General features: G+C 38.6%; 2 protein-coding genes across 2 annotated transcripts in view; one reads left to right on the top strand and one right to left on the bottom strand.

Moving 5' to 3' along the window:
* The window catches only part of STXBP3 (syntaxin binding protein 3), a 52,178-nt gene extending 40,910 nt beyond the window's left edge, over window positions 1–11,268 (top strand). The window contains exons 13-19 of the mRNA XM_046017960.1: window positions 703–783; window positions 2,871–3,009; window positions 3,298–3,404; window positions 4,175–4,267; window positions 5,949–6,034; window positions 9,413–9,561; window positions 10,337–11,268. Of these exons, the coding sequence (XP_045873916.1) occupies window positions 703–783; window positions 2,871–3,009; window positions 3,298–3,404; window positions 4,175–4,267; window positions 5,949–6,034; window positions 9,413–9,561; window positions 10,337–10,431 (750 nt within the window). The 3' untranslated portion in view covers window positions 10,432–11,268. The remainder of the gene's footprint in view (window positions 1–702; window positions 784–2,870; window positions 3,010–3,297; window positions 3,405–4,174; window positions 4,268–5,948; window positions 6,035–9,412; window positions 9,562–10,336) is intronic.
* A 7,509-nt stretch (window positions 11,269–18,777) lies between these two features.
* AKNAD1 (AKNA domain containing 1) overlaps window positions 18,778–23,007 on the bottom strand; it is a 34,958-nt gene continuing 30,728 nt past the window's right edge. The window contains exons 12-13 of the mRNA XM_045997171.1: window positions 21,620–21,701; window positions 18,778–19,448 (exon numbers count right to left, since the gene is read on the bottom strand). Of these exons, the coding sequence (XP_045853127.1) occupies window positions 19,241–19,448; window positions 21,620–21,701 (290 nt within the window). The 3' untranslated portion in view covers window positions 18,778–19,240. The remainder of the gene's footprint in view (window positions 19,449–21,619; window positions 21,702–23,007) is intronic.

Below are 23,007 nucleotides of genomic sequence, written 5' to 3'. Positions count from 1 at the left end.
TATTAGTCTGTCCACTTCTATAGTCAGGTTTAGTAGTGGATGTCATGGAATACTTGGTGTTAGTTATACTCTAAAATTTTACTCTAGGTCTGAGAAATATTCCAAATATCTAAGCTTCTCAGTAGTGTTCTCTGTATGTAATCTATATTCAAATCCAGCTTCAGATTTTTGTGTCTTTTTCTTCAATAGCCAGACAGAGAATTTTGTATTTATCAACTTAAGAAAAGCATTGTATTAACCAGCAGTTGTTATTCTACTTGATTCTTTCAGAGTTATGTATTAGTAGTTAAGAACAGTTAAGCCATGTTGGTAGGTAAATTCTTCTTTTTGCTATATCAGTCTTTCCTGTGAGTCATTATAAGTCATTTTTTATTATACAGCACCCTAATCAAGAACCAGGAATATAATTTCAAAAACGTTTTTCTGTTGGGCTTTCAGGACTTAGCTTTTTATTTTTCCTCACCTTCATTTTCAACACTCTTAAACACATACTCATATTTTTTGCTCTCTGTTGATTAGCCCCTGTGGACCATATTAATTCTCACTTTTTCTTCTTTCTTGGGCTATTTTACTTGCTTTACATGGTACCTCCTTTTTGCCTCAGCCCATAATTTCTTTCAGGCCTATCTCAAAAGTTTAATATCACTTGCACAAAAAGAAATTAAAGTACCTTAAGCAATTGAATTCTTTTGTTTTTTTCAGCAAGTTGTCCATCTTAACTTAGCAGAAGATTGCATGAATAAATTCAAACCTAATATAGAAAAGCTCTGCAAAAGTGAACAGGTACGTACAGAGTAAGAAATACCTATGTCATCATAAATTTCCAGATTGAACTTTGTAAGGTGTACTATATTGCAGAATCTCTCTTAGAAGGGGGCTCAGTTAGGCATTATTTAAATAGATAATTTCCAGAGCACCTGGATGGCTCAGTCAGTTAAGCATCTGACTCCTGATCTTAGTCAGGTCTTGATCTCTGCAGGGTTGAGTTCAAGCCCCATGTAGGGCTCCACACTGAGCATGGAGCCTACTTAAGAAATAGAAATAAAGGGGTGCTTGGGTGGCTCAGTCGGTTAAGCATCTGCCTTCGGCTCAGGTCAGGTTCCCAGGGTCATGGGATCAAGCCCCACATGTGGCTTCCTGCTCAGCGGTGAACCTGCTTTTCTCTTTCCCTCTGCTATTCCCCCTGCTGGTACTCTCGCCTCCTCTCTCTCTGTCAAATAAATAAAATCTTTAAAAACAAACAAAAAAAATAAAATAAAAAGAAATACATCACTCCCCACCAACATTATCAGGTAGCTATAAGTATCACAGTAAGTAGTCCCTCCTAATCTGTGATTGTGCATTTCTGGTTAAATGTTGATAATTTTAGGATTTGGAACATTATTTCAGAATACCTCTAAATGTCAGGCCTTTCTGAGTAGGGGCAACATTTAATGCAGCACCTTGCAGTGTACTGCATCGGCACATTTAACTTGTTTTTGAGGGCCCCCCCCATAATGTCAAAAATGTTTAGACCAGTGCTAAGAGAACTAGAATGCAAGCCCTATGTAATTTTATTTATTTATTTATTTATTTAGAGACAGAGCATGAGCAGGGGAAGAGCAGAGGGGGAGGAAGAGAGAATCTTAAGCTACAGGGGCTCAATCCCATGACCCTGAGACTATGACCTGAGCCTAAATCAAGAGTGAAGCTTAACCAACTGAGCCACCTAGGCACCCCAAGCCATATGTAATTTTAAATATTGTAGTATAGCTGATTCTTGGACGAAGATCAGGGGTACTGACCCCCCACAGTAAAATATCCATGTATAACTTTTGTCCCCCCAAACCTTGACTCCCCCCACACTAATAATCTTCTGTTGACCAGAAGCCCTCCTGATAAGCAGTTGATTAACAAATATTTTGTATGTTATATGTATTATATACTATATTCTTATAGTAATGTAAGCTAGAGAAAATGAAATGTTTCTTAAAAAATCATAAGGAAGAGAAAATACATTTAAAGTGCTCTGCTTTATTTATTGAAAAAACCCATGTATAAATGGATCCGCACACTTCAAATTTTTGCTATTCAAGAATCAATTATAGTCACATAAGGTAAAAGGAAACAAAGGTAGTTAATTTAAATAATCTATTTGACTTAACCTAATGCTTTTGAAATCTTATTTCAACATGTAATCAATATAAAAATTATTAGTGAAATAATTTGCATTCCTTTTTTACACATCAGGTCTTTAAGAAACTTGGCGTTTTCACTTATAAGCACATCTTAATTCAGGCTAGCCACGTTTCGAGTGCTCATTAACCATATGTGGCTCAGGGCTACCATATTAGCACAGGTTTAGATTAATGATTTTCTCTCTGAATTATTTTTTTACTTTTTATATTTTGTACAATTCGTAGTTTACCATTGATGCCTACATTGGAAGTATCATCAGTGTTACATTAAAATGTGGCAAGATTTAAGATATCTTTTTAAAGATTTTATTTTTAAGTAATCTCTACACCCAATGTGGGGCTTGAACTTAGAACTTAGAACCCTGAGACCAAGAGATCATGCTGTACTGACTGAGTGAGCCAGGAGTCCCTGGATTTAAGATTTTTTTTTTTTTAAAGATTTTATTTATTTATTTGACAGATAGAGATCACAAGTAGGGAGAGAGGCAGGCAGAGAGAGAGAGAGAGGAGGAAGCAGGCTCCCTGCCAAGCAGAGAGCCCGATGCGGGACTCGATCCCAGGACCTTGGGATCATGACCTGAGCGAAAGGCAGAGGCTTTAACCCACTGAGCCACCCAGGCGCCCCTTAAGATATTTTTAACTGAAAAGTGAATTTGGATTATAGGCCACTGACTATATTTAATTGTCATTAAGGACCTGGCACTTGGAACTGATGCGGAAGGACAGAAGGTGAAAGATTCTATGCGAGTACTTCTTCCAGTTCTACTCAACAAAAATCATGATAATTATGATAAAATAAGAGCAATTCTACTTTACATCTTCAGTATTAATGGTAATAGAGACTTTATTTCGTCAATATGTTAAAATATTCAACTCTAAAATCCCTTTATAATAAGTAATTTACTATTGATCATAAGAGAGTCTTAGAAAATTCAAAGGTAGTAGCTGACATTGGGTAAGATAAATATAAGGAAAAATAGGAAATTGGGAGAAGACCAAAGGGTATATAATTAAATGTTTGATTTTTCTTTAATAAGCTTTATATTCATGGGTACCACCTGAAACCTAGACATGATTGTGGTAGCAGTTATGTGACTCTACACTCATATTTTTATCTAAGGAACCACGGAAGAAAATTTGGACAGGTTGATCCAGAATGTAAAAATAGAAAATGAGAGCGACATGATCCGTAACTGGAGTTACCTTGGTGTTCCCATTGTCCCCCCGGTAAGAAATCTCACATTCAGTATATATTCATATCAGTACATATGTAGTTGTTTGCATTTAAAATGTTTTCTTATATGGGAATCCACATAGTCTTCTTAATTTCACTCTATAGATTAGGTAAGTAAAAAATTTTTAATTTTGTTTTCTTTTCCATATATGAGTATTTGGAAAAATACATTTTTCTAGTGAATTTATATCTTATGTCTTCGGTTATAATTTGCTCTTTTGCTTTTTTCTATGATTCCCTTTATAGCAAATTTTGAAAGAACTGTGTTTAGAATCTCTCTTTCCCATCAAGTTTTATAGAACTTTTGAGTAAATATATTTTGAGTGAATATATACTGTTACACATTTTCATCTTTAGAGCACAAAATATGGTGAATTTATGTGACTCCATCTATTCAGATTTTTTGAGCAAGCATTTCCACTCTTAGTTGTTGTTGTTTTTTTTTCTTTTTAAGATTTTGTTTATTTATTTGAGATAGAGAGTGGGTGAGAGAGAGAGAGCATGAGCCAGGGGGTGGAGGGAGAGGGAGAAGCAGACTCCCCACTGAACAAGGAGTCCAACATCGTGCTCAGTCCCAGGACCCTGAGATCATGATCTGAGCCAAAGGTTAAAGCTTAACTGACTAAGCCATGCAAGTGCCCCTCCACGCTTAGATTTTACTTGTATTTACTTTAATTTAGATACCTTTTTAAGAAAATGTAAGAGCATATTACTAAATAAAATTAAAGGTTTTTTCTTTTTTTTTTTCTTCTATTTGTATTAGTCTCAACAAAGCAAACCATTAAGAAAGGATAGGTCTACAGAAGAAACTTTTCAACTCTCTCGATGGACACCTTTTATCAAAGATATTTTGGAGGTACAGTTCATTAAATTTTACTTATACCCTAAGTGTGTTCCGTACAGTATTCTTTACTTTTTGTATGTTAATCAGTCTGAGATATCTGTTGGTCAGGAATTTCTGCAGTACTGGGAGGGTTCACAAAGGAAGGCTGTATCTGGGGTCAAGGGAGGAAAGGAAATTTGAAAATTCTTTCCTTGAAGATCTCAAATAAACTTCCACATTGACTGACTCAAAATAAATAAAAGTAAGCATACATAACTATCTTATGAAAAAAAAACTTAAATAACTATATGTAGCAGAAGTATAAATAATTTATTTGAGTGAAAGTTCAACAAAATAATATTTGCATATGACCACTGTTAGAAAGTGTTAGACTCCAGTATTCTTGGGAAAAGTGTGTTATTAAACTGTAAATTGTAAACTGTAGTTTGCTATTCTATCCAACAGATGGGTTATGCGTTTAGTACTGTTTGCTTTTAGAAATATTCAATTATGGGAAATTAGAAAATGATTAGTAAAAATGGTATTATGAGCAATAAAATTGTGACATTGGTTCTTCAATTATAATAATACAGTTTCATTTATTCCAGTTTTCCTTTGACTTAAATCTGTCTGCTTTGGGAACTAAATGTGTGTAATTTAGGACTATGATTTTCCTGTTTTGCTTGGCTAATTTTTTGTTGTCCACACATTCTTAATCATAGATGAAAGATTTAAAGAATCTAGACTTTGTTTTCTACAACATAAAATTTTTTTCTCTTCCCATAACAAGGATGTAGCTAAGTAGTCTTTCTTGGATAGTACTTTTAAAGTAAGAATTGACTTCCGGAACTCTACCGAAGATTTGCATGTTAATTTAAAAAAAAAAAGAAAATCCAGTTTTGGCCCAGTGGCATTCTCAGCCTTCAGGATTTCTCCTGAAACTTGATTTCTTTGCTTCTTACAGTTTAAATGAAATATTCATGGACTACCGAGTACCTTGTGCTCATTCCTTATGCCCACTTACTAATATCTTTTACACTGCTGTGCTATAAAGCAGTGGTCTCCAAACTGTTTTAATCATGCATACTTAACCATAAAAATTGTGAACTTGTACTATGAGCTTGTACTATGATTATTTACAAACTATGTATTACTGTACTGGTGAAGCATAATCTTTATATATAGCATATCTTATACATATAAGTATATCATAAAATGTAACGCTAAAGCAGAACATTTTTTTAAATGGAAAGGAGAACTCTCTCATCCCATTGGATTGTTTTGATTACCCCTAGGTCAGGGATGCACAGCCTATTTTAGAGCCACTGCAAAGAAGGGCAAGGCCTGGACTCTCCAGTAGCCTAAGAGGTATGTCAGGACTAGGATGGTATTTAGAAACCCCTAGCACTCTAGAGATAAAGGTTTTGATAAGGTCTCTGCAATGCTTATACCAGTATGGAGACCCTGCAAATGAAGAAATGTAGACATTCACTTAATACTGGTTTAATAAGTAAGTAAAGAATTGCATTAATTTTTGAAGCAAGTAAAGTTTAATAAGTTTCAGAGAGAGGGCTAACCTTATTTTATTAAATATTTACATATCTTTAGGTTCCTTAATTGTAAACACAAGTTTTGAGTCTTATGCAAAATAGACAAATTTTGAAAATCCTAGAATGTACATTTTTTAAATGGTGTTAATTCTTTTCTTCTCTAGGATGCCATTGATAATAGATTAGATTCAAAAGAATGGCCATATTGTTCCCAGTGTCCAGCAGTATGGAATGGTTCAGGAGCTGTAAGGTAAACCTATCAATGAAAGCCAGTGAGATTTTCAGTATGATATTGCAGACTAACAACTGAATTGGTACCAAAGTAACTCTTATATTGGCAACTCTCCTGGAAGCATAGTCACGAAAGAGGCAGTTTTTCTTTAACAGTAGCCTATTTTAAATGAGTCCAGGTAGACAGTATGAAAATGTACTTTATCATTAAAAAAAATGAGTGCCCTACCTTATGCAGGGGTGTCAACTCCCAGCCCCTCCCTACTTTGCACAATACCAAGACTTTGTCTTTTTTGTTCATTAAATAGGTAAACACCCAAGTCTCTTGTTTGCTAAGATTAGACTAACACTCCATTAGGCAGGCCAAGACTCAACTCAGTTTACCACTCTAGTTTTTAGCTTCCTCTTTATTGCTAGCCTTTGGAGATTTCTCTTATTTTGTTTACTTAAAAGCTGTGCTTTTAAGAAGAAGTTCACTCTTAAAAATGAAACAAGATGGAACCAGAGAGGGAGACAAACCACAAGAGACTCTTAAGCATAGGAAACAAACTGAGGGTTGCTGGAGGGAAGAAGGGTGGAGGGATGGGGTAACTGGATGATGGACATTGGGGAGGGTATGTATTGTAATGAGCACTGGGTATTATATAAGACTGATGAATTACAGACCTGTACCCCTGAAACAAAGAATATATGTTCATTAATTGAATTTAAATTTTAAAAAATTTTAAAAATAAATAAAAAGTTCACTCTTACTTTAACAAAAGCTTCTATGTGCTTTCTAGAGTAAGATTTTCAGGATCTAGGGCGTTGTTATTTTTATATCTATCAAAATGTAAAACACTAGCACAACATATTATACATGTATATGAAACAAATTAAATATCCCATTGTCCTCAAATTGCTGTTCAGAAATTTAATTCAGAAATTTAAAAATTGTTAGTCACATAATTGTTTTGAACAGTATTATCTCTTTTTCATTGTTGCTTTTACTCTATTTCTCTTTGGAAAAAAAATTTTTTTAATTTATTTATATTAGAGAAAGAGAGTGTGTGTGTGCAAGAGTTGGGGTAGGGACAGAGAGAAAGACTCTCAAGCAGACTCCCCACCGAGCACAGAGCTGACTCAGGGCTTGATCTCACAACCCTGAGATCATGACCTGAGTCAAAATCAAAATTTGGATGCTCAACCAACTGAGCCAACCAGATGCCCTTGAAATAGTTTTTAAACCAAAATTGCACTTTTAATATCTCCTTGAGTTGCTTTATATGGGAATCATGAGTGTATCTTATTCCTGTTTCATCTTTGACACCAATTACTGATTCTCTTTACTTTCTTCCTGTTGTTTACTCCATCATTCCTTAAGATGGCAGATGGAAGTTATCTAAACAAGAACATAATTTAAAGTTTATCATGACATCCTACATTTTAGGTCTTAGATGTCCTCTAGAACATGGTTTCCAAAATGGGTAGCAAGATGATTTTGGGGGGATATTTATTTTTACCTAAAAAGGGGAGAAATTAAGTTTTATTAATATATACCGGTATACATACATAATTTATGAACTAATATATATTTTAATAGAAGTACATAAATTTTTATTTTGAAATACCTTCAGGTTCATCCATGTTGTTGCATTTGATGGAATTTCCTTTTCTTAATTTTTTTTTTAAAGATTTTATTTATTTGAGAGAGGATTCGAGCATGAGCACAGGCTGGGGAAGGGATAGAGGGAGAGGGAGAAGCAGATTCTCCACTGAGCAGGAAGCCTACCTCAGGGCTCAGTTACAGGACTTAAAGATCATGACCTGAGCCGAAAGCAGATGCTTAATTGAGCCACCTAGGCACCCCTTTCCTTCTTTTTAAAGGCTGAATAATATGGGGTGCCTGGATGTCTCAGTGGGTTAAAGCCTCTGCCTTCAGCACAGGTCATGATCCCAGGGTGCTGGGATCGAGCCCCATGTTGGGCTCTCTGCTCAGCAGGGAGCATGCTTCCCCTGCTTCTCTCTCTACTTGCCTCTCTGCCTACTACTTGTTATCTCTGTCAAATAAATAAATAGATAAGAAAAAAATCTTAAAAAAAAAAAAGGCTGAATAATATTCCACTCCATATGTACATTACATTTTCTTTATTCCTCTCTCCACCAATGGGTGTTTAATTGTTGTCCATGTCTTGGCTACTGTGAATAATGCTGCAATGAACACAGGAGTGCAGACGTCTTCAGTACCTCCTACCGTCCTACCTCACTAAGTTCCAATATCAGGTGTCCCAGTACCACATTGTCTCCAAATCTGTACCTGTGCTTCCCTCCCTGTACCTCTCTAAAACAGAGCTGACACTCTTATTTCATATGAAGAAGTAAGAGAACTTGAGAAGTCTATGACTTTCGGAAGTTAAAAAAAATGGGAGTGGCATTGAAACAGGAGGGTTTTTAAGACTTCAGAAAGTCGGACTTTTGGGGCACCTGGATGGCTCAGTCAGTTGAGCATCTGACTCTTGGTTTAGGCTCAGTTCATGATCTCGGAGTCCTGGGATCAAGCCCCATGTTGGGCTCTGCTCAGCAGGGAGTCTGCTTGAGTTTTCTTTCTCCTCCTTCCTCACCCGCTACACTTGTTCTCTCTCTCTCTCTCAAATAAATAAATCTTTTTTTTTTTTTTTAAAGGTAAGTCCTAGAGGCACCTGGGTGGCTCAGTGGGTTGAGCCTCTGCCTTCAGCTCGGGTCGTGGTCTCAGGGTCCTGGGATCGAGATCCACCTCGGGCTCTCTGCTGGGCAGGGAGCTTACTTCCCTCTCTCTCTGCCTGCCTCCCTGCCTACTTGTGATATCTCTCTCTCTCTGTTGAATGAATAAATAAAATCTTTTAAAAAAAAAAAAAAAAGGTAAGTCCTAGATATTTCAGGTATATAGAGTGTCAGCTCTGTTTTGTGGGTAAAAATGCTGAACTAAGTTATATGTGATATGTCCAAACTCCCTATTAGGTCAGAATTAAACTTGAAGTGGGGCTGTCCTACTTAACCTGTCTTGGTTCTCCAGTCATACCATAGTTAATTCATTTCCATAAAATCAGGGTAATTGGTGCCAAATTTGAGTTTGGTTGAGTTGGGCTTTTTAAAAACTCTACAAGTGGGCCCCTGGGTGGCTCAGTGGGTTAAGTCTCTGCCTTCAGCTCAGGTCATGATCTCAGGGTCCTGAGATTGAGCCCCACATCGGGCTCTCCGCTCAGCGGGGAGCCTGCTTCCCCCTCACTCTCTGCCTGCCTCTCTGCCTACTTATGATCTCTGTCAAATAAATAAAATCTTTAAAAAAAATAAAATAAAATATAAATAAGTAAATAAAAACTCTACAAGCACTATGGCTTTGGAAATGTTTTTAACATGTTTGTGTGTGTTCATTTTTTAGTGCTCGCCAGAAACCCAGAACTAATTACTTAGAGGACCGAAAAAATGGGTCAAAGCTGATCATTTTTGTAATTGGAGGAATTACGTACTCTGAAATGCGTTGTGCTTATGAAGTTTCTCAGGCAAATAAATCCTGTGAAGTTATTATTGGTAAGACATTTTTTCCTCTTCAGTTTTTTTTAGACAAACTAAATGCAGAACTTTATGTTGTAAGTTACATGTACGTCTAAATTGTTGAATGCAAAAAAACTTATTAATCGTAATATGTTTTATTTGATGTACTAGAGTTTTTCATGGTTGACTTTTTTGATAATTTGATTTTTAAATATTCTGATTTTGAGGGAATAGCTTCAAAATGCTATATTATTTAGATATTATTAGATACGTCCTTTAAAATGTTATGTTCTATTCTTGCCCTTATTAAATAATTTTTGAGACATAAGTACATTTCTGCTACAGAAATACTTTGAATGTTTTTGTGGATGTGGGCCTGACATTGGCAAGTCCTATGTGGAGTTTTAAGAACTTCAATCAAAGCCAGTGATGTAGAAACTCTCCTCGTCTATAGATTGCAGCATTTGTACACCGGGTCTAAATCTGCAGCACTGCTTTATGAGCCTATGATTGAGCAGTGACTCTTCTGTTCTGCCACAGGGATCCGAACCTCCAGTTTTGATTGTCAGCATATCCATGTATCACACAAAGTAGACAAAGTACTAGAAGTGGTTTACTGAGCATGCTGTGCAATGGAGGAAGGAATGAGATATTGTGGTGTAGGCAGATTTTAGGAATGTGTCTTACAGAAATTTTGTTAAATTGTCCCAAGCTATGACACTTAGCAAATTTGAGAGACAGGGCAATATAATTAGCCAGGGAGAATCTACTTAACTGCTGGCCTGTGAAAATTTATCTTTTCTCCTACCAGGTTCTACGCATATTTTAACACCCAGAAAGCTTTTGGATGATATAAAGATGCTGAATAAACCCAAGGATAAAGTCTCCTATATTAAGGATGAATAATGATTTTTTTTTTTTTTGGAGATTCTTATTAATAGGTTCAACTAAAATAAATCAAGACAAGTTTGCTATCATGTAATTTAAACAATGTAAATATTTTACGGAATACTGATTTTTCAAATATATTTCTTAAGGGACTTTATGGTTACATATCATTGGATTTGCCATTTTTAATAATTTATATAGTGTTGCTGCTTTGTAGATGATGAGAGGAAATGTTAAAATGCTTTCTCAAAGGAAATTTTTCACCTTTGGAACTGAATATATTAGAATTGTGGGTGATTCTTCGCAACTACCTTATGTACATACTAATTACTTAACAGATACTTATCTGTCTTATGCTCAAGTATAGTTTTTTGGGAAAGAATGATTTTAAATGAAAAGGCTTTAAAAGTAAAAACCTGTAAATGTGTGTGTCGTAGAATGATTTTCTGTAAGCGCAGTTTTTTTTTTCAATTTAAATTGATTCCTTTTAAGTGTAAAATAATTCTGTCATTAATAGAAATAGAATAATTTCACAGTGTTTACTGTCTTCCCAGATACTTCTAAAGAACACAGTTTTATATAATTTCAAACTCATGTATGTTTAAAGCAGAAAACCAAAAATAAGTGTGAATATTCTAAGAGAAAATAAATGTATAGTTACAAAAGTTATCTTTTGGGGGGCAGGGGAGTTGGGAAGTTGGGAAATTTAAAAGTTCTAAATCAGAGAGTTACAAAAAAGGAAAAGAATCTTCCTACCAAGATAGCACCTATTGACTTTTTATAAAAACAATATAATATTTGTGTAAGGTTGGATAATAAAAGGATATTTCTGCATATGTGTTATGCAAGGGAACATATTCATTTCAAATCTCTCCTTTTACCTGGCCTCATAGTAGGCTCACAATTTTATATATTACTCATCTTCAGAGTTTTGCTCTTACATATAATGCTGCCTTGTTTGGATACATACCTTTGCAAACACTCACAAATACTTCTATAATACAAATTTCTAGCAATGGCATAGCTGTTCAGAGTATTTGTGCATTTAAAATAGTTGACTTTTTAAAGCTGAGTTTGGGGGTGTTGACCCCTGCCCCAACACCCCAACTGTGCAGTTGAAAATCTGTTGAAATACTGTTTACCCCTCAAAAACTGTACTAATAACCTGCTGTTGGCGAGAAGCCTTACTGAAAGCAAAGTAGGTTAGCACAAATTTTGTGTTGTATATATTATATATTGTATTCTTACAATAAAGTAAGAGAAAAAAAAATTAGGAAAATCATAATACATTTACAGGGGCGCCTGGGTGTCCCAGTTGGTTAAGCGACTGCCTTTGGCTCAGATCATGATCCTGGAGTCCTGGGATTGGTCCCAAATCAGGCTCCCTGCTCAGTGGGGAGTCTGCTTCTCCCTCTGACCTTTCCCCCTCTCATGCTCTCTCTCTCAGTCTCTCTCTTTCAAGTAAATAAATAAAATCTTAAAAAGAAAGAAAATACGTTTACAGTATTGTACTATATTTATCCAAAAAATCTGTGTATAAGTGGACCTGTGCAGTTCAAACCTGTGTTGTCTGAGTCAGCAAGTTGATGTATCATATCACCATTTTAAATTTTTATGTAGATAAACCCATCACTTTTCCTTTTTGGCTTCTGAATCGTATGTTGTACTTAGAAATAACCTTTTTTTTTTTCTTTAAGATTTTATTTATTTATTTGACAGAGAGACAGTGAGAGAGGGAACACAAGCAGGGGGAGAGAGAAAGGGAGGAGCAGGCCTCCCTCTTAACAGGGAGCCCAACGCGCGCAGCTCGATCCCAGAACACTGGGACTGTGGCCTGAGCCAAAGGCAGACACTTAACAACTGAGCCACCCAGGTGCCCCTAGAAATAACTTTTTACAACTAAAATGATAAATTCACTCATCGTTTCTTCTGGAACATTTCAATGGGTTCATTTTATTTTTACAGATAATTCTTTCATCCATCTGGGATTGACTTTAGTGTGAGAATGTATGCTAGGTATTGTCTCTTAGCCCTTGCATTATGTCCCATGCCTCCCCATCTCATACCAGGGGGATGAAAGACTAAAAATGAAGTTTGGCAGACTCAAAGATAAACAGGGTTCAGGACTGGTTAGATTCTGCCAGTGATTTGCATTTGTTCAAGATGTGGAAGGCAGAGATCGTCTACCATAACGTACTAGTGGACAAGCTCCTGCCTCCTGAAGTTGTAGCAACTAGCCTCCATGTTTCAGTCTGTCACCAGCTGCATGGGCATGAGGCAGTGCTGGTGGCAGCAATGGCGCCGACTTCTGTGCCCTGCATCCCAGAAGATGCTATAACCTTGAGTCTAAAAGTGTGTTGGCCCCCAGTTGCTGCCCCTACAGTGTTTTCTCTGATTTTTTTTTTTTAAGATTTTATTTATTTGACAGAGAGAGATCACAAGTAGGCAGAGAGGCAGGCCAGAGAGAGGGGAAAGCAGGCCCCTTGCTGAGCAGAGAGCCCGATGTGGGATTCGATCCTAGGACGCTGAGATCATGACCTGAGCCGAAGGCAGAGGCTTAACCCACTGAGCCACCCAGGTGTCCCTCTCTGATTTCTTTAAAAAGATTTTATTTACTTACTTACTTGAGAAAAACGGGGAAAGGCTGAGGGAAAAGCAGACTTCCCACTGAGCACATAACCCAACTCAGGGCTCAATCTCAAGATGCTGGGATCATGACCTGAGCTAAAGTCAAATGTTTAACTGACTGAGCCACCCAGGTGTCCCTTTTTCTCTGGTTTTTAAGGACCTGTATTAAATTCTATTCTTTGAAATACCTGCGGAGTTTCCGTTCCTACAGTAAACCCTGACTGATAAAGTATTTAACAGGGATCCAGCTTTCTTCCTAAGTAGCCAGATATTGTACAGATTTTATTGGGTAATCCCTCTTCCCCTGTCTATTCTGAAATGCTATCTTTTTTTCATAGACTAAGTTTATATTTGTATTTTGATCTATTTCTGAGTTTTCTTTTATTGACCTATAGTTCATGCCTTCTTGCCTATCTATTTTAATTCATGCTATATTTTATTTAAATAATTTTTAGGAGTGCCTGGGTGGATCGGTTGGTTAAGTGCCTCATTTGCCTTCAGGCCAGGTCATGATCCCAGGTTCCTGGGATTGAGCCTCAGCTCGGCGGGGACTACTCCCCCTCCCTCTGCCTGCCACTTCCCCTGTTTGCGTTCTCTGTCAAATAGGTAAATAAAATCTTTTTTAAAAATTTTAAGTAAGCTCCATGCCACCATGCCACACGGGCTAGAATTCATGACCCCGAGATCAAGAGTGGCATGCTTCACCAACTGAGTCAGCCAAATACTCCTAATTCATAGTATATATATATTTTTTTAAAGATTTTATTTATTTATTTGACAGAGAGATCACAAGTAGGCAGAGAGGCAGGCAGAGAGAGAGGAGGAAGCAGTCTCCCTGCAGAGCAGAGAGCCCGATGCGGGGCTCGATCCCAGGACCCTGAGATCATGACCTGAGCCGAAGGCAGTGGCTTAATCCACTGAGCCACCCAGGCGCCCCTCATAGTATATTTTAATGTGTGACAGATATAATCTCTACTCCACCCACACCTAAATCACTGTTATTTTTCAGAGATTTTCTAGCTTGTACATTTTTCTAAATGAACTGTAGTGTCATTTTGTTAATCCCAAAGGTTATTTTGGTATTTTCATTAGGTTTGCAATAAATTTATAGGTTAATTTAAGAATTGACAGCTGAGGATGCCTGGGTGGTTCAGTCTGTGAAGCATCTGCTATTGGCTCAGGTCATGATCCCAACATTGGGCTCCTTGCTCAGCGGGGAGTCTGCTTCTCCCTCTGCCCCTCACTCTGCTCTTACTCACTCTCTCTGAAATAAATAAAATCTCTAAAAAAAAAAAAAAAATTGACAGCTCTATGATATTGAAACTTAAAATTCGGGAATATAGAATGTCTTTATTTACATAAATCTTTATGACCTTGAAAACCTTTATTTTTCTTCATACAGGTACCACAGTTGCTATAGTATCTTTCTTTTGTGCTTCCATGTGAATTGGATCTTTTACATTATTTTCAAACAATTTTTTATATAGGAATGTTATTGATTCGATATATTCATTTCATAACTTGCTAGTTTACTAGATGGTGATTAGAAAGTAACATGCAAGTGCTTCCTTAGAGCTTTATATGTGCCAGACACTGTTTCAAAGTGCTTATACTACCTCATTTAATCTCATTTAATCCTGTAAGGCTAGGCACTGTTATCATTGTCTCCATTTGAAAGCTGAGAAAACTAGGACACAAAAAAGTTATGTAATTTAATCTGGGTGTGCATGTGGGGAGAAAAGGCTTGTTAGTACATGGCTGGGAACAGTTCATTGCCGGTGAAAGGGATGGTGTTTGGGGCCTGTGTTTTATATGAGGCCCTTGTGTATCTTGGTTACTTGCTATCTGCCCAGAGTTACATGGAACAGAGATTTACACTGATCCATTGCCCTGTGGCAAATAGAACCAAGAGTGTGATGGCAGCACACACTGGTCCATTCATTTAGTTAACACCTCAGTGATCGTATACTTTGTCCTATGACAGTGATGTGAGATCCTTTGAGGCCTCCACTTTACATATACTTCAAGCTTAGAGAGATCATGTTTCCTAAATCTCTTACTGAATTTGAAGACATGAGTTGTCATCTTACATAAATTCCTGGTATAAACTGTTTCCACCTCCAGAATTAGAAATTACAGATTCTGATAAGACCCTTTGAAAGATACTTTGCTGTTACAACTAACTGAAACCATTTATTTACTCTCTTGGAAGCCCACTTTTACTTCCTGTTGAAATGTGCTTGATTTATAAATGGGTTCACATTGCTCAGCCATATTCACAAAAAAAATAAGAATATCAACCGTTCACAAAGACACGAAAATTCTTGGATTTGAGCCCCAAAAGCCCAGACTCTGACAGTTCATTTTGTAAGATATGACGTCCCCATAACTTAGTTCTACTGTAGGTTGTTTGTAACCCTTTGTGCATTCTGTCAGGTTGCATGCAGGTTTCTTTTAAAATCAAAGGAACAACAAAGTCTTCATCCCACAGCAAAATTTCTACTACCAAAACAACATTTTGTGTATTAAGCATACTCAAATTCAGTATGGGTTAGGTCTATCTTAAATCCTTAACCATGAGATGACAGTTGAAAGTAGTGATTAAAAGATGAGTTGCATTTGTTTGACTTAATAAACTGAATAGCTAGAATTTTTTTTATTAAAGAATTAAAAGCATTCCCCCTCATCCTGCTTCTTGCTCCTGGCAGCGTCAAGCCACCAGAGCACAGCTACACATTGGAAGAACACAGAGGCCTCTGGACAGTGGAGCTCCCACCCGCTGCTCTCAGCAACAGTGAGCCCCTTGACTCCACATTAGAGATGCAATGACTTTTAGCTAATGAGCTTGTTTTTCTGGTCTCTTACTGCAGGAGACAGCCAAGGCTACATGGTCAGTAAATATAAAGTCATCTTTGTAAATCAGAGCCTAGCACTTTTCCAGAAATTCTTAAGGACATTGCCCTATTTCTGTTTCTTGGATTAAGTTGCAGTGATAATCCTCAATCATGATGGAAATGTAAAATTACATTTAGAATATAGTTTAATAAAGCAGAGATGCTCCATATTTTTAAATAAATGATTACGGTAGTTAAGTTACTTTAAAGGTTAGTTGAGGGTTTAGGAACATTCATTTGTGGTGGTCCTTTCTAGCCTAGGTTCCATGGATTTGCTTTAGGTGTCCATGAACTTTTAAAAAAAAAAAATGTGTATGTTCTTACATCCCTTTTCCCTGTAAGAGGGAAGCATGGGTAAGGGAGAGTCCATAGCTTTCCATCCTTTTTCAAAGAGGGTTGAACCCAGAAAAGGTTAAGAGCTAATGATTTGTACGAGAACCCTTGAACCCTTCAGAGAAGTTTAATTTTAACCTTGGGGACAGGATAGTGATGCTTAGCACACAAAACAAGTTATCAAGTTGTGATTAAATTTAGGTAAGTGACAAATCTAGAAGCCTGTTAGCATATGCAGTTTAAGCTCCCTCTTTTAAAATGCTACTACCCATCTTCACTCTCTTCCTTACGGTGCCAAGACTTAAAGTACCTTCAGCCACAAAGTCAGAGATATCTTCGTCTGGCCTCTGCTTCATCTCTTCTAAGGCACTCTAAACCAATTCCCAAGCCCCAAAGTTAAAAATAGCCCATTCTCCAGCCAGCTAGACAAACAGCAGCTGCCTTGGCCACAAAAGTCTTCAAAGTGGGGATGGATTCAACTCTGCTTACCACTGACTAAAGCTCTGGGGGTTGGGAATTGTTGACTGGAGTGAATAGAGACCTCAGGAAGCAGGGAAAGAGCCAATCTTGGCCTGCTCTGTCATGAAAGAGGTTATAAACCACTTAAAGAAGCAAAAATAAATACATAAATAATAATAATTTTTTAAAAGATTTTTTTAAATTAATTAATTTATTTATTTTCTTGATAGAGATCACAAGTAGGCAGAGAGGCAGGCAGAGAGAGAGAGGAGGAAGCAGGCTCCCTGTGGAGCAGAGAGCCTGATGTGGGGCTCCATCCCAGGACTCCGGGATCATGACCTGAGCCAAAGGCAGAGGCTTTAACCCACTGAGCCACCCAGGCACCCCATAAAACTTTTTTTAGGGGCACCTGGGTGGCTCAGTGGGTTAAGCCTCTGCCTTCGGCTCAGGTCATGATCTCAGGGTCCTGGGATCAAGCCCCACATCGGGCTCTCTGCTCAGCAGGGAGCCTGCTTCCCCCTGTCTCTCTGCCTACTTATGATCTCTCTCTCTGTAGCAAATGAATAAAATCTTAAAAAAAAAAACAAAAAAAAAAAACTTTTTTTTAAAACAAAAATAAGTCTTGTTCTGATGGTCTACACAAAACGCTATATACATTTAGTTAATCCCTGGTCCATAGTTTTAGGGAATTGTCTTCACTTTTGTCCCAAATTCATTAATCTAGGACTAACATTTTTGCATCTGACTTCAGGAGATCTTCACATAGTTTACATTATAAACATAAGAATTTCATACTGTACAGAAAGTAAAAGTAAAGATTCTTCCTTCCCTGAACGACACCAAGGTTCCATTTCCTAGAGGTCCACTGAATAGTTTTGTTTATCGTCCCAGAAAATATGTTATGCCCTTTGAAACATACACAAATGAGGGCACGCTACATGTATTATTGGTCATTCTTGCTTTCTTTCACTATCTTGAAAGATAATCTGCCTCATTTTTTTCCGTGGCTACAGAGCACTAACTGCGTGACTGTTATTTATGAATCTCCACAGAGGGTATTAGATGAGTTCCATTTGGGGGCTCTTCCCCTCGGTGCTCCAGTGACCACCCCTGTGTAATACCAGGGCCTATTATGTGAGTCCCCTAGGAATTAATTTCTAATAGTGGGGTTGCTGCTCAAAAGGTAAGTGCTCTTATATTTGTAGGATTTGATACCAAGTTGCCTTCCCCCCAGGTTACACCAATTTACACTTCCATCCCCAGGGTACAAAAGCATCTGTCACCTCCAACGTCGCTGACACTGGCTTTTCTAAACTTTTTAGTTTTTGCCATACTAATAGGCAAAAGTATATTTTGGTTCTATCCTTTTTTTTTTTTTTTTTTTTTAAATAATCTCTACACCCAAGGTGGGGCTCAAACTCTTGAGCCTGAGATCAGGAGTCGCATGCTCTTCCCATGGAGTCAGCCAGGTGCCCCTAGTTTATTGTTTTAATTTTTTTTTTTTTATTATGAGTTAGGAATAATAGATTTATTTTAAAATAAATACTTGCTGATTCAATTTTAAGAATCAGGGTCCGTTGCTTTTTTTCCTTTTAAGCACTTTGTGCACCCCCTGCCCGCCCCCCCCCCCCCAATGGTTTTGCTGTTTTCTCTAGAAAGTCGCCTTCCTAAATGGTATAAGAAGATACTTTTGGGGGGAAGATCAAGTTTTCTTTGCATTTCTTTTTTTTTTAAGTCCTCGGTTGCCTTGGGTTGAACTAGTATTTCAGTTGATTCCTCCATCTCTGTACTTTGGCAAGATCTTCTGCAATCGTTCTAATCATTCGATCAGTGGTTTCTTTCAAAATGGTTGCTGTCTTTAGGGCATGATCCAAAGACAAGTTTAAAATCTACAGAGGAAAAATCCACACATTTTATTTAAAGTTACTGTTTCTGTTAATTGGGTTATCTCATTATTAAACATTGCAAGGTGGAATTTTTGGAGTATTCTTTTCCCACCCAGTCTATTCCTGTTTTTGACGGTTGGTTTCCTAGGTAACTGGTCTGAGATGGAATATATTTTTTAGGGAAAGGGACAGGAAAAAAAAAAAAAAAAAACCCACCCAACACATGACCAATGAATATGACTCAGAGGGTGAGATCAGCAACCTGCTGGGCTCCTGCCCAGCCACAGAGGAAGAGATCTGTGAGAAAGAAGGCAAGTTCTTGGGGGTCGTCAAAGGAGACAGAAGGGTCATAATCCCTGAGAGGGCGCCCACAGAGACTAGTGCTTGTGTTGGAAGCATTTGAAAATGGCCTGGGATTTGACTGGAAAATAGGGAACTGCAGGCAGCTCCAACCCCGGTGTCACTGGAACAGACTTGTGAGCTGTTGGAAACAAGCCGCTGCCTGCACTCCCGGCCCAAGGGATCCTGCAGCTGAGGCACCACCCACAAAACGCTTTCTCCAGGAAATTTCCCTTGGAACCAATTTAGGAATAAAACAAACCATGTAGCTGCTCAGGCTGTGTGTCTCTATGTTAGCGCTAAGCACAAATTGATTTTAGTGGAGAGTTTTCTGGTCTCCCCATAATGTAATAATTTAAAAGCCATCAGTTTTGTGGTCAAGACCATACTTACAAGCTGCAAGGATTCTAGAATGGTTTTTTTCCTGAAGTTCCTCACCTCAGATTCTGTTTCTTCGATACTGCCAAAGTTGCTTAAGGACTTGCTTCCCCAAATCCTGCAGGAGTGGAAATGGGGTGAGGGTGTAGCAAGGTCTGAATTATAGGTCATGAAAACCTTAAGATTGTTTCTGGAAGGCAAAAGCAAAATTGTATAAAGCTCCCCTCTCCCTCTAGCTCCGTAGTGGTTCAGGAATGGCTGTGTGTGTTGGGAGTAAGGAGTTTGTGCAGTATCTGCCTTTTGTAGCTCTCATAGTCCTGTTGTGGCTGACCACAGAAATATTTGTTCCACGACCATGAAGGGTGTTTTCTCCCAGAATCTGTCTTCCGTTGGCACCGAAAGAGGCAAAACTCCGACTTTTATTCAGTTTTCGTTATTTTTCGAGCCAGCCTTCTGCCCTGCATATTTATAAAACAAATGCACACAAATCTGCCAATTGCAGGCACTTTGAGTTGAGTTCATCTAGCACCAGTGAGCTTAGAGCAAGGAGGCAGCAGCAGTAGAAAGATAAAAGCAGCGCCTCTTTAAACAGGCTCCCCTGGACTACTAAACTATAAGTATCACTCTGTCTCTTGATGGGCTGAGTGAATAATGGGGGTCAGTGTCACCATGTAACAGTTGTTCCAGTTGTGCACTGCATAGCTCTGGGAGGTTTCATTTATGGTCTATGTGAAGGGCACTGCCTGGTGTTATGCTTTGCACAGCCATGAGTAGTGGACCTAAGGGATGCCACAAGACCTTGCCTGTTGACACATGGGCCGTGGATTCATCCTCACATTCCCCCTGGCTTGAGATTCCTTCTGTTAAGCAGTACTTCGCTGGTACATACAGCACTTGCAGCAGTCATCTCCAGAAAGTGGCTCCGAATGCCATGACCCGAATCCCCCCTTCCTCTCCCCTACCACATGCACATGACTTGGTTCTTCTACAGGCTAATTTAACACGTTGGATCTACCATCCAGTTGAGAGCATCAGAGAATATCAGCATCAGGAGCCCCTAGCTAAGGAAAAACTCCAGGCAGGGCAAGGCAATGTGGTGCAATGGGAAGGGTGTGGGCTTCAGAGTCCTCTGTCTCCCCACATCCAATCAGTCACCATGATCAACAATAACAGCCATCACTTGCTGAATGCCAGGTACTTTTCCAGGTGCTCTATATGTATTGACCCAATCCTCAATGAGTTTGGCACTATTATGATTCCCATTTGGGGAATAATGGGGAAATATAGTGAGGAAAGGGAGGCAGTCAGAAGTCAGGCAACCAGCTCAAGGACACAGAACGAAGATGCAAACCCAAGGCGTCACCAGAGGCCACATTCTTAAACACTACACAGCATTATGATAGTAGCTAATGAGTTCAGACTGAATGAATGAGCGCAGAGCCTGAACTATTAACCACTCTACTACACTATTGATTCTGCCTCCTAAATAGCTCTTGGATTCTAGACCTCTCTCTCTCCTTCCCTACCACTCTTGTCCAAGCTACTTTCATTTCACTTGGACTATTGCACCAGCCTCTTACTTGGATTCTGTGCTCCAATCCTTGACTCCTCTACTCCATTCCTGCCTTATTTAGTAGTTAGAATGATCTTTTAAAAACACTAGGAAACTTTAAAAACGCTCTGGTTAAAAACTTCATTGGCTTATTATACTCAAAAGTCTGAAATCCTTCCTGTAGCTTACAAGCCCTTGCATGGTCTCGCCCTGCCCATCCCACCAGCTTCCCCTCACCAGCCCCATCATGCCCCACAGACACAGCCACTGCACTGTTCTGGAATTTGCCAGGGGGCCTTCCCACTCCAGCAAGCTCTCTTAAACTGGAATGGCTTCACTCTTACCTTTATACCCCCTTGCTAATTGATTCACACTTATCCTTTGGTGGTCAGCTTCCCTGAACCCCCAAATTAGGTAATGGTACTCAGTACACCCTCTTTTTGGCACTTATGAAGACTGGCTCTTCTACCAGGAAAGTAACTTCCATGAGGTCAGGGACAGTAGTTTAACTTTTCACTGTGCCCTAAGAACCTGGCACAGGACCTTGATGTTGACACTCAAATACTTGTTGAATGAATACATGTATGAAGTATTGGCCATAGTTTCATTTGAATCTTGGCTCAACTACTTATGATCTAGGTGATCTTGGGCCAGTAATTTCATGCACTAAGCACATTGTATGTACCCAACTAGTGGGTAGTCATATTTGTTATTATTAATCATAAAATAATACTTACTTTCCTGGTATGGGCTCATGTTCATCATGAGAGGATTTTGGATTCAATGTCTGGGAACAGATCCATTCTGGCTTTGAACAAGCTGAAAGATGTTAGCTATGATTAAATTCAGAGCATCAAAAATGATCCCCAAGGGCACCTGGGTGGCTCAGTGGGTTAAAGCCTCTGCCTTCAGCTCAGGTCATGATCCCAGGGTTGTGGGATCGAGCCCCACATCAGGCTCTCTGCCCGGCAGGGAACCTGCTTCCTCCTCTCTCTCTGCCTGCCTCTCTGCCTACTTGTGATCTCTCTCTGTCAAATAAATAAAATCTTTAAAAAAAAAAAATCATCCCCAAATGGTAGATACATGGATATCATTTCCCAGACTTTTCTGTGTGAAATATTTCATGAAATTTTAAGAAGAAAATTGGGGAACATAGAAAACAAAGAACTTTCTTTCAAGTATTTTTGAATTCAGGAAAATAAACTTTTAGCAGGGGTTTTATCAGTAGCCATGAGACCAGGAGTCTAGGTTTAGGTTTGCTGGGAGCTAGCTGTGTGACACCTGAGCATGCCGTCCAGCTTCTGTGGACTCAACTACTTCATCTGACAAGTGGAGGGATTATCCCTTTGACAGGGATTGAGGTCTTCTCCAAACACAGGAGCAAGGTTTCTAGGAGTCAGAAACTAAATTATGTTACTAAGACAATTCCAGAAAATAGAGACTAAACTAAAAAAAGATAAACGTAGGAAAGGCACCATGGAAGACAAGAAAGCCAGGGAAAGGAAGAGAGAAGAGTCAGTGGCCAACAAGCCTCTCTTCTCTGTTGCTGGTTCTCCTTCCCAGGTCTCCTGTCTTATTCACCAGTCTCTTATAGCTAGGCTTCACTCCCCCTCAGGAGGGTCCCATTTGACAAGGGAACTGGGAGACATTGTCCCTCAGACATGGAAGGCAGAGCAGAAGCCAGAAGGTCCAAATTAGACATGTTGACCACCCAAACTTAAGTTGTGATGAGCAGAGATACTAATGAGTTTAGTCTTAATCCTTTGCCAATCTCCAAATACAATTTTGGATTTTATTTGAAGCATAGAAACTCAAAGTTGGGGAGGGACCAAGAGGTCATCTGCTCCAGTTGTAGTCTGGTCTACAGATTTGCACATCCTGACAAAGTACATTGTCTCCAGATGGGATCTGTAGAGACATCTCTGCAGATGGGGCTCACAACCTCTCACAATAGCCCACTCCATTCCAATTTCTGGAAGGTTCTTTTCAATGTTGAGCAATACCTCTCTAAGACTTCCACCCTCTTGGCCACTGTACAGTTACTAATGTGGCTCAAAGTCACACGTCTAGTGACTTGTGATTCATTCCCTCATGTATTGGAATGACAAGTCTCATGGGCTATAAA

The sequence above is a fragment of the Meles meles genome, chromosome 1 (genome assembly GCF_922984935.1).
Source record: "Meles meles chromosome 1, mMelMel3.1 paternal haplotype, whole genome shotgun sequence".
NCBI classification, from domain to species: Eukaryota; Metazoa; Chordata; class Mammalia; order Carnivora; family Mustelidae; genus Meles; species Meles meles.
This window is presented reverse-complemented; position numbering and strand designations above follow the sequence as displayed.